This window comes from Trichosurus vulpecula, chromosome 6 (genome assembly GCF_011100635.1).
Source record: "Trichosurus vulpecula isolate mTriVul1 chromosome 6, mTriVul1.pri, whole genome shotgun sequence".
Classification (NCBI taxonomy): domain Eukaryota; kingdom Metazoa; phylum Chordata; class Mammalia; order Diprotodontia; family Phalangeridae; genus Trichosurus; species Trichosurus vulpecula.
In genome coordinates, this window is record NC_050578.1 from 98,484,356 (window position 1) to 98,502,270 (window position 17,915).

A 17,915-nucleotide genomic window follows, 5' to 3' on the forward strand; every position below is an offset into this window, starting at 1 on the left:
TTCACCAAAGAATTATATCAGTCTATACTTCTGTCTTCGAGTTCAACAGAATTTCACTTTCATGTCAGTATTTTTTATCTTGCCAATGGTTATAAATTGCTAATTTGTTTTTAAATATCTCTTAATAATTTCAGGGTTAGTGAGTAGTAACATGTATCATTAATTTGTAGTTTTTCTTTTTTCCCTCAGATCACTAATATACACAAAATATGATTGATTTCACCTGCCAATAATTCTATAATATTTCCAGCTATTAATTTGTTCAGGTTCAGTCATTTTATTCACTCCAAGGGACGGAACAGAGATCAATGAGCAAAAAATTACAAAGTGGCCAATTTACATCAGCAATAATTCCTAGTAATTAAAGTGGTCCCAAAATGAACCAGGTTACCTCAAGAGCAGGAGGATTCCCTCTCCTGGAGTTCTCCAAGCAGAGGCTGAACAAACCCCTGTAATGTGGGGATTGTGATGGAATAGTGGGGATTCCTTTTGGGCATGTGTGGGACTGGATGGCTTGCTGAGATCCTTTCTATTCTAAGTCTAAGACTTTATGAGTCTGCAGATGTTTGACTAGGTTCCTTCTGAAGAGCTAAGGAACTTCATTTATTCCCTTCTAACAAGCCTCTGACTTATATAATAATGTCTGTGACCGCAGTTGTCAGGTTTCTAAATTGTGCTTGGAGAAATGGACTTCAGTTTGACAAACAACTAAAATTTTATCTGAATATACATATTCTATTTGTAATATCCATCAGACTATTTCTACGTCTATCTCCCCCAAACACACGCCAAACTTCTCCAAAACCTCTTTCCATATTTCTCTCTTTTAGCCATCATGATCACTGACCTGGAATTTCAGTAAGAGTGACTTGAGAAAAGTCACAGGTCACATCTGGCAAGAGGTAGAGTTGAGGATTTCCTATTTCATACACCAACTGTTCAGCCACAGTACCAAAAGACACAAGGCCTCCGGTGTCAGGAGGCTTGGACAGAACAAATTGTCCATCAGGAGAACATTCCACTATGGGAAATCCTATGTTGTGCCTAAGGAGTAAACAAAGGAAACCCTTTGTAATTCAGAACATCTAGAGAGAAAAGCAGAAGAAAGAACATTTTTATGCAAAATAAAATTTCAGGGTGGCATAGTGGATAAAATTTTGGAGTTGGAATCAGAAAGACTTGGATTCAGATCCTACCATGGACACCTTAGCTATGCTGACTGTGGACAAATCACTGAACCTGTTTATACCTCAGTTTCCTCAACTATAAAGTGAAGATAACAATACTTATAGAAACATTTTTTTATAAATTTGTTTTAAGTATGTATCCAAAATGCTTCACAAATGTAAAATATTATATACATGTATATTATTATTATTACCATACAATAAATAAAGATCAATATTTATACTTTTGGGACCTGTGATTTCATTAGTGTAGGTACTCCCTCCACCAAGACATATCGCAACTCCTCTAAACCTTATTAAACAGTATTCTTGAGCATCTGTGGCCAAATTCCTGGTGATGAGCCTCTCCAAAATGGTCTCCAGACAACAGTCATCACCAGGCTCAGAGTAAGTGTTCAGCTTGGAAAGATTCTCAGGAGCTTGTGCTGTGCTCCTATAACATCTGAGAACCCAAGGTCAGTCTCAGTTAGCACTAGGCATTGGAAATGGGCTACAGTGGAAGACACTATATAGTAGTAAATCATTATTCAATACACTCTATGAAAGTGGAAGGCCAAAGCAGAAGACAGCAAGCTAGCCTCAGAGTCTGATACGTACTGGCTATATGACCTCTGGCAAGAGACTTATACCTCGGGCAATTCGCTAGGCTACACTTGAAGAATAGCTGCCAACCGTCATTGGCAAAAGGAGTGCCTCACACTGGTGAAATCACATGTCCAGTCCAGTTCCAGCCCTCTCTTAGCCACTTTCACATTTCATATTTTGCCATGTTCAATTACGTTGCTACTTACTGAGAACCCTGAAACATGGAAAGTAGGATGCTCCTGGGACCCAGAAAGAAAAACCAAATCCCAAAGGGTGGGGTTGATGGCTATCCGAAATGTGCCTCTGTAGAATTCCACTGGGAGGGAAGAGGGCTAAAAGTGAAAGGATCTAGTTCTTCCTAAAGTAAGGGTGAAGGGAAATCCTGGCCTGGGTTCTAATATTTAAAATAAAGGATGACAAAGCAGATGCTTGCAGCCGTCAAGGAAAATCAGAGAAGAGTCATGAAGATGGAGGCCCTGCCTTTGAACCCCAAGCAGGGCTGGGAGAAACTGGTTTCCACTGCCCTTTTTAAACTCCAGTGACACTCAGGCTGCTTCCTGTGAATGCTGACTCAGAATTTGGGGGATAGCTTTATGTTTGTACTGGAATAATGCAAAGCAAGGGGGAGAGATGTAGAGGGAGATGAGCATAAATGGATCCACCCAGGTTGGTTTGTCTAAAGATACATTCTGAAATTAGCCTAAGAGCATCCCTGCTGGCTGCTTGTTGTTGTATAGGGAATAATTCGCTGTTTACTAATCATGTTATATAAATGTTGAGTCCTGGAGCTTATTTTGCTTTAAAAACAAATCCTTGGTTGCTATAGCGATATCAACCAATAATTTGCTAATTTCATATGCAATAGGTTTTGTTTTTTTTTTTACAGTTTTGCAATAATAGATCTACTGGCCCTCTAACTTAATGTTTCAATTTAATCTTATGCAATTAAAACATTTATCATCCCACTAGTCTTCTTACAGTTTACTCCCATTTGCATATTCTGAGATCCCACAACCTTGACCTTCTGGCTATTTCTAATACACCTTACTCCATCTCCTGACTGTTCTTTATCACTGGCCATCCCCTGTTCCTGGAATGTTCTGCCTCCTCACTCCTCTTTTTGAGTCTCAACTCCAATCCCACCTTCTATGACAGGCCTTTCCTAACCCTCCTCCCCCCACCTAGCACCTTCTCCCTGAGGTTCCCTTCAGTTCTAACTGTGAGTTCCCTGAGGGCAGGGACTGTTTTCACCTTTCTTTAACCCCAATATTTTCTCCCACATATTAATAAATTAATAATACAATAAATGTTATATAATGGATTAATAATTAAATAATAATTAATAAATGCTCTTGACTCTCTGATTATTGTTTGCAAAGCAACGTGTCAGGAGCCAGAGAACCCTACAGATATGACACAACTATTCTTAAGCAATTTACAATCTAATGGGGGAGTGCAATATGTCACCAAGTCAATATAAGACAAGAGAAAGTGTGACAATTGCAAAAGAGAGGCCAGGGAAAGTGAGTGCTCTAAGAAATTTGAGTGAGTGGAGATCATATTCACCTGGGAGCTGAGACACTGAGACTTACTCACAAAGGTGGCACCTATACAGAGGGCCTGTGATAGAGATGGCTTGGGTGACACAGCCCAGGGAGACAGGATATCAGGAAGCAGTGTGATTATAGCAACCGATGAAGTTAGTGTGTTCTTGGGCAGCGTTAGGAAAGGTATGGCTTCCAGGAATAGGGAACGGGTAATTAATTTAGCTTTATCTGACCTCATCTGGAGTAGTGCATTCATTTCTGGGCACAATGGTTTAAAGAAAGATGATAATCCAGAAGAGGATGGTGAAGAGCCTTGAGTTCATGACAAATGAAGACTCAGTTGCTGGAATTGAGCATCTTTTAGCCTTTAGAAAAGAAGACAGGATAGCTCTGTTTGTGTATCTGAAGGGCTATCATTTGGAGGACAGATTAGGCTTGTTCTGTATGGACCCAGAGGGCAAAACCAGAAGAAATGGGTAGAGGCTTGAAAGACAAATTTAGGCAAGATGTCAGGAAGAACTTCCTTACAATTATAGCTGCCCCCAAAGGCTTGCTTTGAAAGGTGGTGGATTCTCTGGCCTTGGGGATCTTTAAGCAGAGGTTGGAGAGCCACTCAGTGGGTACGTTATCAATGAAATTCTTTCCTGTGTGGGTTGGACTAACTGGCTGCTGAGATCTCTTCCAACTCTCAGATTCTATGATTCTGTCACAGTGTAAGTAAGAGCTAGAGACAGGAGAGAGAAGGCCAAAAATGGCAGAAAGAAAGCAGTATGTGCCTTTTCAGGAGCACCAAGGGTATGTGAGGGAGACTAATGGGAGCTAAGGTTGATTTTAGCACTAATCATGGGTCTGTCCTGAGTTCCCTTCTTTTCTCCCTCTCTGTACTATCTCACTTGGAGATCTTATCTGCTTTCATAGATTAAATTATCAGCTCTGTGAAGATGATTCTCAGATCTGTCATGTTGTTGAGTCATTTAAGTCATGTCTGACTCTCCATGACCCCATTGGGGGCTTTCTTGGCAAAGATATTGGAGTGGTTTGCCATTTCCTTCTCCAGTTCATTTTACAGATGAGGCAAAGAGGGTCACACAGCTAGTAAATGACTTCAGGCAGGGCACTCTATCCACTGGCCCACCTGACTGCTCTTTCTTTCTATATGCAGTGCTTAGTACAGTGCCTGGCATTATTTAGGCACTTAATAAAATGTTTGATTGATTGAGACTGGAAAGATAGATTGGAATCAGACCTTTGATGTTCTTAAATGCCAGAGTAAGCGGTTTATTTGCTATTCAATAGGCAATGGGAAGCCACTGAAAGTAGAGGATGGATCTTCTTTCCTTCACAACTTAGTTGCAGAGGTTGTATTATGTTATGCTCATCGGAAGTATGAGAAAAGAAGAGGATTGATGTCAGCCTAACCCTGTCTAGATATTGGCCTATAATTGCAGAGATTTTTATTTTTACAAAGTTGACATTTAATCTGGTAAGAATTTTCTTAAGCTGTTAGAAGAAGACAACTAAAAGATTTAAAATGTTTTATAAATATAGAGGTTGTCCTCGCTGGAACATAATGCACTATTTTAAAAAGAAATCATTACAATATTGGGGTGAGAATTACTTTTGATTAACAGTAACTACAATTCTTTCATTAGATCTCTTGTAAAATATAGAACTGAAAAACCCTTCTGGGTTTAGCTGGGCCACATGGTTGGAGGCAGCTAAGTGGAGCAACAGATAAGAGTTTTGGACCTGGAGTCAGGAAGACCTGAGTTCAAATCTAGCCTCAAACAGTCACTAGCTGTGTGGTCCTGGGCAAGTCACTTAACCTTTGTATCAGAAGAAATGAAAGTGAAACAAATAGAAGAATCATTAGAGATAGCAAGCTCTTCTAAGAATGGAAGATCTACAATGAGGAAGAATGAAAGAGAAGACTGAAAGGTAGGTGGAGGCCCAGTTGCTGAGGGGCCTCGAATGAACTTGACCTAAACAGTGGGTTTAAGTGTGAATGAATGGCTCATCTTACTACAGCCAGGTCTTCCTAAAACAATCTCCTTGGGGTTCATGTTATGAGATGATATTGAAGGTAGGGTACCTTCTCTAATGGGGTCTTTCAACCTTTTTCAAAAATAAAGCCTCAAAGATGAACTGGCTCTACACTGAATTCCTATAGCTTGTCTTATTAAGACTGAGTCTTCAGAGTTTTTGTAATTATTTCTTAAAGACAGAAGTTCTGTATCTATCTTGTGGATGCCAGACAATACCTACTTAATGGCAAACAAAAACAGTAATTGAAGTTAATTGTCCAGATAGAGGAAACAAAGGCATACAATTCATAAGAAACAAGATCAAAGATACTATGAAAATTCTCCCATAACTAAGCTCTGAATTTTAGTAAATTAATCATATCATTTACTAAGTATAATTTACTCATAGGTCATACTAAAAGAGATTAAGAGAATTCTGCAATGACTAACTCCTGTTGAATAGATGAAATAGCTGTATATTTTATTGCCACATAATCTAGTTTCTCCCCTGTGCTGTAACATCACATACATATATTGACTGAGGCCTACCAGTCTGGCACCGTATGCCAATCGGTGTATATTCCCCCAGTACACTGGGCACCACATTCAATGAGGTGGCCTGCAAGACTGCAAAACAAACAGAAGTAATCTGTCATTAATCATGATGAACAAAACTTCCGTTAGGAAATACACCTAAAGTAAAAAGGGACTAAAATGAAACTATATTTAAACAACAAAAGTTAAAATGTGCTATGTCTGAAAAGCAGCTTTGGTTAGTTTACATAGATTATCCACTTTTTAAAAGTCAGCTAATGTTCAAGTTTGACCACTAATTGAAGGAAGGCCAATTATATTAATTGAAAGAAAGCCAATATGATAGAAAGACCACTGGATTTGGACTCAGGAGAAACTGAGGTTTGAACCTCATCTCTACCATTTACTAGCAGTGGGCAAGTCCTTGAACCCAAGTTTTCTTAACTATAAAATGGAAATTGTAATATCTATGGGATCTATTTTCACCAAGTTATTATGAGGACAAAAGGAAACAACATAAATGTTTTTGTTAATATTTAAATGTTATAAATATGCATAACATCTGTATGCATACATAGGTATGTATATATGTACATATGTAAATGATTATTTTTAGCACCTTCCCAATTGCAGGTACTTAATAAATGTTTTTTGTTGCACTAAATTCAAGATTTTACATACAGTGACATAATTTGACATTTGTCATTTCTTACAGATTTAATGTAGATTCAATGCTTTTATAAATTAATCTATGATTAATACTTATTATTTTCAACAAACCCACAGCAATAACAAGGAAAAGACACTATTTTCCTAAAAGCTGTGATTAAGACTGGTAGGTTTTTTTGTTTTTTGTTTCTTTGGTTTGGAGCTATGCTCTTGTCCGTGTGAGGAATCCAGTGTTGAAACTCCTTCCATTGAAGCAGATCAGCAAGTTGTCTGAAATTCCTTGCTTTAGATGTTGCTTTAGGATACTGAGAAGTGACTTGCCCATGATCACATAGACAGTATATGTCAAAGGCAAGACTTGAACCCAAATCTTTCTGGTCCCAGGCCAGCCCACTATTCACCACCACAGTACAATCATTCTGACTTTGTCTTGCTACTGTACTCTGATGACTCTGAAAGAGAGAGGCTGCTGACTTTGTGCAACCCTGCCTCACAATTAAAGTGCAAGTTAAGACATTGCCCTGTGATATTTCTGGTCATCTTCAAACTAAGGATGAAGAACAACAGATTTCACTATATAGATTCAGTCTGTGAAATTCAGAAGGGATTCTAAAATGTCATCTCAGGCAAGCCAACTTCTATATTTTGCAAACAAGGGAAAAGGAGACCAGGAGAGTTTCATCTCCAGACACCGCCCAGTGGCAGAGTCAGCAGCACTAGTCTCCAAGTCTCCTGACTACCAAGTGCATTCATCTTTCCACTGATTTCAGGCTTTCTCATTTCCATTATGCAATATTAGCCTAATTAATTTTCTCAGGTTTAAAGACAAGCTCACTTATTTAAAATACTTCACTACAAATTTCATTTTGAAGTGTCTTTAATAAAAAAAAATGTCGGCATAGTCTACCAGATATTTTACATTTGAAAAGTTTCATCAAACTATTGTTTTTGTGATTAAAAAAAAAACAGGAAAAATGGTTAAATTAAAAGATTTACCTTCCAGCTGCTAGTAAGTCAAAGTCATTTCTATTCCAGCCAAACTATAAGGGAAAAAAATTGAGTGTAAAAATATAAAAATATTTTCAATTACATCAAGCCTTTTTGTAAACAGAATCACTACATGCATATGTCATTACTATGAAATTAAAATAATTCAAGTATACAAATGAAAATAAAATTAAAGATTTCTAAAGTGACCAAAATCAAAGCTTTTCATAAACACTCATATAAAACACAATGACCAAAACTACTGGTGCTAGGACAAGCCAAGCCAATCATTCTTTGCATAATTAATGCAAGTCAGCAATATCAAACAACTTTTGAACGTTACATCTCATGTCCTCCATGAACCATCTTTTCATCCTCTCCCTGCCCCCAGCCCCCCATTACCAATAATTGTTCCTCCTCAAGCTACCTTATATTGACTTAATCTCTGTACAGAGTGTGTCCCTACAATCTGTGAGGGCAGCAATTTTTATCATTTTTGGTTTTTGTTTCCCTACACCTTGGACAGGGCTTCGCAAAAAGCAAATGATTAATAAATATTGAATTTAATTAAAAAAAATCACCTCTCAAGATCAAATTACCTACTAGAAAATGGGTCGCTGCTTGATGCAAATACATATGTATTATATTATAATATTACATATTATAAATATATAAAATAAAAATGGCAGTCTTAAAGCATGAATTTTTCCTGATCTTAAGAAGTCATGACTTTTAAAAACAGCAAGTGGAGGCATATGACTTACAAATCTCATCTATCAATTAGAATACATCAGTATTTAAGTCATTATCGCTTTGTTGTAGGTTCTATTCCTGCCTACACTGATTGGAACCTCCTTAGACACTAAGGTCCTTTAGAGCTACTGTAGCTGAAAGATCCATCCACCTGCAGCCATCCTGCTGATGAGCCTCTCCAATAACCTGGGCCGGGTCTAGGATATCAGACCATCACCGGGCCCATGCTTGAAACCTCACCCATATGGTAGAACTTGCTGTAATTTAGGCTCAATCACCAGAATGTTCAAGAAGCCAAGAAACATCCCCATACCACGAGGAGGTATCAGAGAGGAGAACTTCTCTACTAGGATAATAATAGTTTTTTTTTATGAATTGAATTACAACTAAAATGCTACACAATTCACTTCAATCTAGTAAGCATTTATTAATCACCTAATAAATCTGAGATCTTGCTGATAAAAAAAAAGTGAAAAATAATTCTTGTTCTGAAGGAGCTAGTCTCTACTGGGGAGAATAAGCACATTTATTTTTAAAAAAAATTTTTTACATAGTGGATAAAACCCTGGATTTGAAGTCAGGAAGACTTGAATTCAAATCCTGTCTCTGACATTTATTAGCTCTGTGACCCTGGATAAGTCACTTAACTTTTGTCTGCTTAGCTTTCATCATTTGTAAAATGGGAATAGAAACAGCACCTATCTTCTAGTGAGGCTGTTGTGAGGATAAATTAAATAATACATGTAAAGTGCTCTGCAAACCTTAAAGCATTAGCTATTATTAGTAGTGTTATTGTAATTAAGAAGGGGAAATTATTTTAAATGATCAACATTAGTAGTAAATTGTTTAAAAGGTTTTTTTAAAAAAAAACCCAAGTCTTAGCTGGACATTAACAATTAAAAAACAGGTCTATAAAGAGCAGATATGTCCGTTAGAAACGATAAAGCTATATGGAAAAGAAATTCAGTTTTGTAAATTTTAAAACTGCAAGTATGCATGACTACATGCATTCATACACACTCTAAAGCTTTTTTAATATCAAGAAAATAACTCACACCTACCAGGTCCTTTGCTTATTTTTTAGAAAGGGGATACAAAACATTTAAATTATCAAAAAAAATCCCTACATCCTGCCATGAGTTTTTCCTTGAAACCTGACTAACTTAAGAAATGTCAAGCTCAAACAAAATGCTTAAAATATGAAAGCAGATCAGCAGAGGGAAAACGCATGAACATTTCACTAATGAATCAAAAACTGTTAGCGCCACCCTGTGGTCAACCTCAAATGGGGGTAATCTGTACAAAGATAGAGAAAAAGCTAACTCACTGGTTTTCCTCACACACGTTTAAAAATGACTTCTCCATGCAAAAAGCCTTATACCTTTCTAATTCAAGTCATTAATATTTAACAAATGGCAAACATAATTTCGAAAATGCATTTTGTTGTAATCGCTTCATTCAAGTTGGCCACAGAAGGAATGCTAACATTTAACACCAACCAACACAGGAGTAGAAACAGGGACAACTGAAATCCATGACATACTTATTTCATGAGGGGGACCTCAAAGAAGTTGCCTAGAAAACTGGAAAAGAAGTCGACCAAAAGTGTCACTGAAGCACAAGAATTATTTGGGATCCCTCTTCCTAGTATAATTTACTTGGAGCTAGAATTTGTCTTTATACATAAGGCAGTGAGACAGATTACTGACTAGTCACTGTAGATGCCAAGAGGAAAGAGTTATCTGATATTTAGTGTCACCATTCAGGTACACACTGCTGTATTAAACCCTGATCAAGTTTTAATTGTAGGGTCCTCAATCACTACCCATGTATAACTACTGAGTCTTCCTAGTGAAGACTTCAGTACTCAAATACCCTAGCAATTATGGGGCCGTTCTGGGAATTAACTAGCCCCCTAAAATGAGATTATTTAAAAACTGTTTACTCGAACAGGTGAGTATAACAATACTTTATGTTTCTGAATAGTTCTAACTCCGTGGATTTAAAAGTATTTTGTCCATAAATACCCCTATTTACTTTCTCTTCTCCTAAAGTCCCATCCCAGTTTTTCATTGTGGGGATGGCCATGGACGTGGCTTCTCAGAGGCAATGCCAGTGGAATGCAAGCCCTGCTAGGTCCCACCAAGTTAGAAAGACTAAGTGTGGGCCTTGTGATGGATTGTATGTCTCTCCTCTGAGGACCATTCTATCTGTATTCAGAAGCTAATGGCAAGGTTAGATGTAAGATGATATGTGTTTTTAGTAACAGTAACTCATGAAGGTAAGGATAAAGGAGCTTAATATCTGTGTTAGTGAAATGGGTACATACACCACTAAAATCACAGATCCTTCAACTATATTATTTTCCCAAAATTCCTGTGAGATCTGTGTAAAGATAAATGAGGGGTTTTTAACCGTTGCATGTGTTACAGATCCCTTGGATGGTCTAGTGAAGCCTATGGATCCCTTTTCAGAATGTTTTTAAATGTGTAACATACATAGGACCTTAAAAGGAAATAAACTATATTGAAATAAAAATGAAACTTTTTCCCATCCAAGTTCATGGACCCCCTGAAATTTATCAAGGACCCCAGGCTAAAAATACTGTAAAAAGCCAACAAGGTTCACTGAAACACCGGAAACTTAAGAGCGAGAAGCTCTTGGTTTCAGTCCCACCTTCAACGTAAATACCATGATGGTGGTGGGCAAGTCACTTGTATTCCCTGAAACATTATTTTCTCCTTAGTAAAATGAGAAAAATAATACCTAAACAACCCACCACCATGGGCTGTTATTAAGAATGCATGCCATAAATCATAGGTAGTTGATCACTTATTATTCTTAACAATAATAGTAACTAACACTTATATAGTGCTTTAAGATTTACAAAGCACTTTATATATGTTATCCCACTTGATCCTCACAACAACCCTGGGAGCTAGATGCTATTTCTGTTTTGCAGATGAGGTAAACTGAGGCAGCCAGAGAGTAAGTAACTTGCCTGTGGTCACACTGCTAAGTAAGTGAATGGGACTGCAAATCACTTCCTTACTCATTTTTTATTTACATACTTTAAAAAGTTCACCTTATTCAATTCTGATTTATTCACGATAGATTTCTGCTTTTAATATTTTAAGAAACTTGACTGACATTTAAAAAATTAAAACAGGTTTTATCATACCCAAAAGACTTATCTATTGCTAATAAAGATGGTTGATTTAACATTATCAGTATGTTTCAACTCATTTCCTAAAAGCAAATGAACTTACAGAATGAATGAGTGGTCCTAGCACAATAGCACTGTCCACGCATCGGCCAGTCAGAACAATGTCAGCACCCAAGTCAAGGGCTCGGCTTATGGGTCTTGCACTATGGGAAACAAAGGAAACCTGCATTGATTATTTTCATCAAGATTGATGTTAGGTTTCTGTTTTTGAATGAACAAAAATCTCAGTATTTCATTTATCAGTGCCCCACATGATACTTAATAAATGTTTGTTGAATTTGCTTTGTTAAAGTGAATTTTGCTCACTGACTCATCCGTATTTTGCATCATTCAATCTGTGAAATGATGTCAACAAAAAGATTTCCTGAATATTCTCCATTTTAAGTTGAGAAAACTCAGCATTTTCTCTAGAATTATATCTAAACCAACTTTTCACATTTATGAATTTTACTTCTCTCTTTTTTTCCCTTTTTTTAAAAAAGCTTTATTGATAGCTTTTTAAAATACCGGTTATCTCCCAACATTCGTCCCTACATATTGAACCTTCCCTTGTGAAAAAAAGAAAAACAATTCAGCAGAAACAATAATGAAGAAGCATTTATTAAGCTCTTATTATATGCTAGGCATTGCATCCCAAACTAGGCCATTCCAGAGCCAAATACATCATTATCAGCATCAACAAGCATACATTGAACATGACACTGTATATGGGGTACTTACCAGTTACAAAGACAAATGGTCCCTGCTTTCAAGGAGCTCATAATCTAATTAGGGAATTAGGAAATATAGATAAAGAAGAAAAAATGAAAGCATATGCTAATGGGTACACAAATGTGACAGATAATAAATGCTTACAAGGGCTAAAAGGAGGGTTTCATCACCAAAGGCCAGTAGCAAAAGAAGCCCTCCCACCAGAGGTGGAGTTTATGTTGAATCTAGAAAGAAGAGACTTACACAAGAGAGAAGAGTGGATCAACATCATTGACATTCCAGGCAAGGGAACAGGGTAAGCAAAACTTTCTGAGGTGGGAATGCAAATAGGATGTTTTAGAAACAAGAAGTATCTAACTTTAGTTGGAGCTAAGAGAAGTAGGGGGAGATAAAGGAGATTAGGGTTGGATTGTAGAGGGCTCTGAATGATGATTTAAGAAGTGTGGACTTGACCCTATAGACTAGAAGCTTTTAAATTTTTGTGTGTCACTGACCCCTCTGCCAGCCTGGTGAAATCTGATGGACTCCTTCTCAGAATAAGGTTTTAAAATGCTTAAAATAAAATATATAAGATTGCAAAGGAAACCAATTATTTTGAAATATAGTTATCAATTTTTTAAAAAGTTAATGGGCCCCACCAAGAGTTGAAATTGGGGGATATCCATCAATTGGGGGAATGGATGAACAAGTTGTGGTACACGATTGTAATGGAGTATATAGGAAATTATGAGCAGGATGATTTCAGAAAAACCTGGAAAGATTTACAACTGATGCAAAGTGAAGTGAGCAGAACCAGGTGACCATTGTATACAGTAACTACAATATTGTATGTTGATCAATTGTGAATGACTTAGCTATTCTCAACAATACAATGATCCAAGGTAATTCCAAAGGACTCATGATGAAAAAATTCTATCCATCCACAGAGAAAGAACTGATGGAGTCTGAATGCAGATCAAAGTATACTATTTTTCACTTTCTTTCCTACTCTCTTTCTTTTTTTGGTTTGAGTTTTTTCCCCACAAAATGACTAATATGGAAATATGTTTTATATGATTACACATGTATAACTTGTATCAGAATGCTTACTGTCTCAGGGAAGGAGAAGAGGAAGCAGGGAAGATAGGATTTGACACTAAAAACTTTTTGAAAGCATGTTAAAAATTGTATTTACATGTAATTGGGGAAAAATAAAATATTATTTTAAAAGTTAATGGGCCCCAGACAAAGAAACTGCTATAGATTATAGGGTGCCACTGACTTTCTTTGAGCAAGAAAGATGCACAAGAGTCATACTCTGATTCTCGCCGTGGCATGAAAGGCTATTTCAGTAAGCTCTGATACCTTATGTGAAACTTCAAATACGGTAATTTAGACTAGAAGCTTTAACATTTTTGGAAAGTAATTTCTTCCTCCCTTAAATTTCTGGTTACACTTTCCCTGGACCTCTCCCTTGTATTTATCATACTTTCTCTTTAATCATTTGTGTATAAGGTCTCCCTCCAAGTAAATTATAAGCCTCTTGAGAACAGAGTCTTTGTCATAACTATCAGTGTATCCCCCTGTATCTATCATAGTACCATCTATCATTCAATGAGGTTTGTTAAGCACTGTACTAACACCTGGGGATACACAGTCAAAACCAAATAGCACATGCCCTCAAGGAGCTCACATTCATTCTGTTAAGGGAAAACAATGCATACAATATATGAAAAAACAAAATATTTTCAAAGCAATTTGGGGAAAGGGGCACTAACAACTTGGAGAATTAGTTCTGAGTAGATGGCAGCACTTAAAATTGGGTCTTAAAGGAAGCTATATATTCCAAGAGGCAGAGATGAGGAGTGATACAATACAGTCTATGCAAAGACATAGAGGGGGAGAGACAGGGGAGATAATAAGTGATCACTAAATTTAAATCACTTGGTGGCATAATGGAATGAGAGAGACAAAAAGAATCCAGGATGACTCGGAGGGAGATTGGTGGAAGGCACCGCTGATAAATGGAGTTTGGAAGAGCAACTAGGTAGGAAAAAAAGTGATAAGTTCATTTTTAGACAAGTTAAGTTGAAATAATGAAAATCACGTGGGCACATTTAGAGGTGAGACCCAATGGAGAGGTGGAGAGATCAAAGCTAAAGGGATAGATCTGGAAGTCAAACATGCAGAAGTGATAATTGAAGCCATGAGAGTGCAGGACCCCTCTAAGAGATGAAGAATATAAGATGAGCAGGAAGTTGAGAACTAGGCCTCATGCAGGTATCTCTGCTGTTTGAATGCCCAGTTCCTCTTAAAACAAAACAAAGGGGCAGCTAGATGGTGCAGTCAGTGGAGCACCAGCCCTGGAGTCAGGAGGACCTGAGTTCAAATCCGACCTCAGACACTTGACACATGTACTAGCTGTGTGACCTTGGGAAAATCACTTAACCCCAATTGCCCTACCTTCCCCCTCAAAAAACAAACAAACAAACCTGTAAGGCAAAGCTTTACTTTAATTGCACACCACTGACTGCCAAAGGAAGAAATACAAGAAGGAAAAAAAAACTCACCCAAGGTATACATTCATACTTTGAATGGTGTCTGGAAATGGCTTTCCATTTTCAATATCTGTAATCCCTGATCCTTTTAGATTATCTTTCTGTGAAGAAATTCAAATACATGAATATTGCACAAAATATATTTACAAAGAGATTAATGACAATCAAACTCCATAAAAAGATGACTTGGTTATTGGCACCCATTATATTACAATAGTGATAGAAATTATAAGATGTAGGCAGAATCCATTTCAATTTTTTCTATAATATCATCAAATTCACTATAACATTTATTCATGTATTACGGTCAAGAATATGCTTTTCATTTCCTTTGTTGATATGGAAACAATAAATTCCCATATAATCAATTTTTTAGGTTCATAAATATGGAAGGGACCTCGGAGTTTCCTTAGACAAGTCTCTCACTTTACAGATAAAGAAAATGAGTCAGCTTAAGTGACATACCCAGTTGCACAGGTAGCAAGTATCAAAGGTAGGATTTGAACCCTGGTCCTTGAAACCCAGAACTACTGTTCTTTCCCCAGGACCATGCTTTCTCTTATCAATAAGGCCTTATTCATTTAGTAGCGAATCCAATCTAACATTATGAAAGTATTTTAGTAAAGTCTTTTTTTGTCCCAGTCTCATGATTTTATTGGCTTAGGGATATTCTGATGTGGATACTCTTATTCTCAAATTCATCTGATATGGATATGTGATGTAGATACTCCTTTCCAAGATGTAGTTCAACAATCTATATCTTCCTGATGCCCAGGCCAGCCCACAGTCCACCAAAGGCAGCATGGCATAGAGTAGAAAGCATTGGGATTAGGCTTGGGAAGGTCTGGGCTTGATTCTTGCTTCACCTACTCAGGAGATGTATGATCCTGGGAAAGTCATATACCCTCTCTAAACCTCTCTATCCTTATCTTTAAAGCACACCAACATCTAATTTATGACAATATGTTTCAATAAGAATAATACAAATTTACCATTGCTGTTCAGTCATGAAGAGTCATGCTTTGTGAGTCCCTTTGGGGTTTTCTTGGCAGCGATACTAGAGTATTTTGCTATTTCCTTCTCCATCTCATTTTACAGATGAAGAATTGAGGCAAACATGGTCAAGTGACTTTCCCAGGGTCACATACCTAGTAAGTGTCTGAGGCCAGATTTGAACTCAGGAAGATGAGCCTTCCTGATTCCATGCCCAGTGTCCTATCTACCGCACCACGTAGCTGCCCCTAAGTTTGCAGCTACATAGCACTTTACGGTTCATAAAATACTTTCCTTTTAACTACCTTGTAGAGTGGGTATTATCAATCAATCTGATATCAATAAGTTAAGAAGCACCTACTATATACCAGGCACCTTGCTGCATGCTGGGAGTGTGGTACATTAGAAAGAGTGATGGATTTAGTCTCTATATATATGGTAATGGGAGAAGAGAAGAAGACAGTAGCAGATCTAAGGAAATCCAGAAAAATTTCATATAGAAAGTGGTGCTTAAACTGAGTTTTGAAAGAAACTAAGATTTCTTTTTCTTCTCTTATTGCTAAAGCTAACATTTCTTTCTTTTTTCTTTTTATAGCTGGTTAGTTTTGCTGAAACTTCTTTTATTCTTTTTCCGTCTTTATTACAAGGGATGATTTGCTTTTTGTTCTTCTCTTGAGTCTTGTATTTAAAAGTCAAATTTTCTTTTCAGCTCTGGTGTTTTCATCCAGAATGCCTGAAAGTCCTCTATTTCACTGAATATCCATTTTTTTCTCCTGAAGGATTTTACCCAGTTTTGCTGGGCAGGTGACTTCTTGGTTTTAATCCTAGTTTCTTTGACCTCCAGAATATCATATTCCAAGCTCTTTGATCTCTTTATGTAGAAGCTGCTAGATCTTGTGTTATCCTGATTGTATTTCCACAATACTTGAATTGTCTCTTTCTGGCTGCTTGCAATATTTTCTACTTGACCTGGGAACTCTGAAATTTGGCTACAATATTCCTAGGAGTTTTTCTTTTGGGATCTCTTTCAGGAGGTGATTGGTGGAGTCTTTCAATTTCTATTTTACCTTCTGGTTCTACAATATCAGGACAGTTTTCCTTGATAATTTCTTGAAAGATGATGTCTAGGTTCTTTTTTTGATCATGGCTTTCAGGTAGTTCAAGGATTTTTAAATTATCTCTCCTGGATCTATTTTCCAGGTCAGTAGTTTTTCAAATGAGTTATTTCACACTGTCTTCTATTTTTTCATTCTTTTGTTTCTGTTTTTACAATTTCTTGATTTCTCATAGAGTCAAGAGCTTCCATTTGCTTCATTCTAATTTTTGAGGAATTACTTTCTTCAGTGAGCTTTTGGACCTCCTTTTCCATTTGACCAATTCTGCTTTTTAATGCATTCTTTTTCTCATCGGCTTTTTGGACCTCTTTTGCCATTTGGGTTAGTCTATTTTTAAAATATTTTCTTCAGCATTTTTTCGGTGTCATTTAACAAGCTGTTGACTCATTTTTCATGATTTTCTTGCATCACTCTCATTTCTCTTCCCAATTTTTCCTCCACTTCTCTTACCTGATTTTCAAAATCCTTTTTGAGCTGTTCCATGGCCTCCAACCAATTCATATTTTTCTGAGAGGCTTTGGATGTAGAAGCTTTGACCTTGTTGTCTTCTTCTGGTTGTATGTTTTGATCTTTGTCACCAAAGTAAGATTCTATAGTCTGAGTTTTCTTTCCACTGTTTGCTCATTTTCCCAATTACTTGACTTCTTAAGTCTTTGTTAAAGTAGGGCTCTGCTTCCCGTGTGGAGGGTGTACTGTCCCAAAGCTTCAGAAGTTTTGTGCAGCTATTTTCAGAGATACTTCTAGGGGCCTGTAAATTTTCAGTTCTTCCAAGGTGGTATGATCAAAGGAGAGGTATTTACCCCATCACTCCAGTGCTCCTCCTCCCCTCAGTACCACCACCCAGGGCTGCAACCCAGATCCAAGCACTGGCAAAGCAAGAGAATCCTGTCTCAGTGCCAGCAAAGAGATCCTTGCAATCCCCCTCTGATCAGCCACTCGATCCCATGGGCCAAGAACTCCAGAAGCTGCTGCCACTGCTGCCTCTGCCGTACCACCCTGGAGCTGGAGCTGGAACTCCACTACTCTCTCACCTAAGACTGACAGACC

The 17,915-nt window shown here is 37.3% G+C and overlaps 1 protein-coding gene across 1 annotated transcript in view; it reads right to left on the reverse strand.

Annotated features, from left to right (window-relative positions):
* LOC118853722 overlaps nt 1-17,915 on the reverse strand; it is a 140,468-nt gene that overhangs the window by 95,621 nt on the left and 26,932 nt on the right. The window contains exons 5-9 of the mRNA XM_036763906.1: nt 14,773-14,861; nt 11,556-11,655; nt 7,543-7,586; nt 5,893-5,970; nt 848-1,044 (exon numbers count right to left, since the gene is read on the reverse strand). Of these exons, the coding sequence (XP_036619801.1) occupies nt 848-1,044; nt 5,893-5,970; nt 7,543-7,586; nt 11,556-11,655; nt 14,773-14,861 (508 nt within the window). The remainder of the gene's footprint in view (nt 1-847; nt 1,045-5,892; nt 5,971-7,542; nt 7,587-11,555; nt 11,656-14,772; nt 14,862-17,915) is intronic.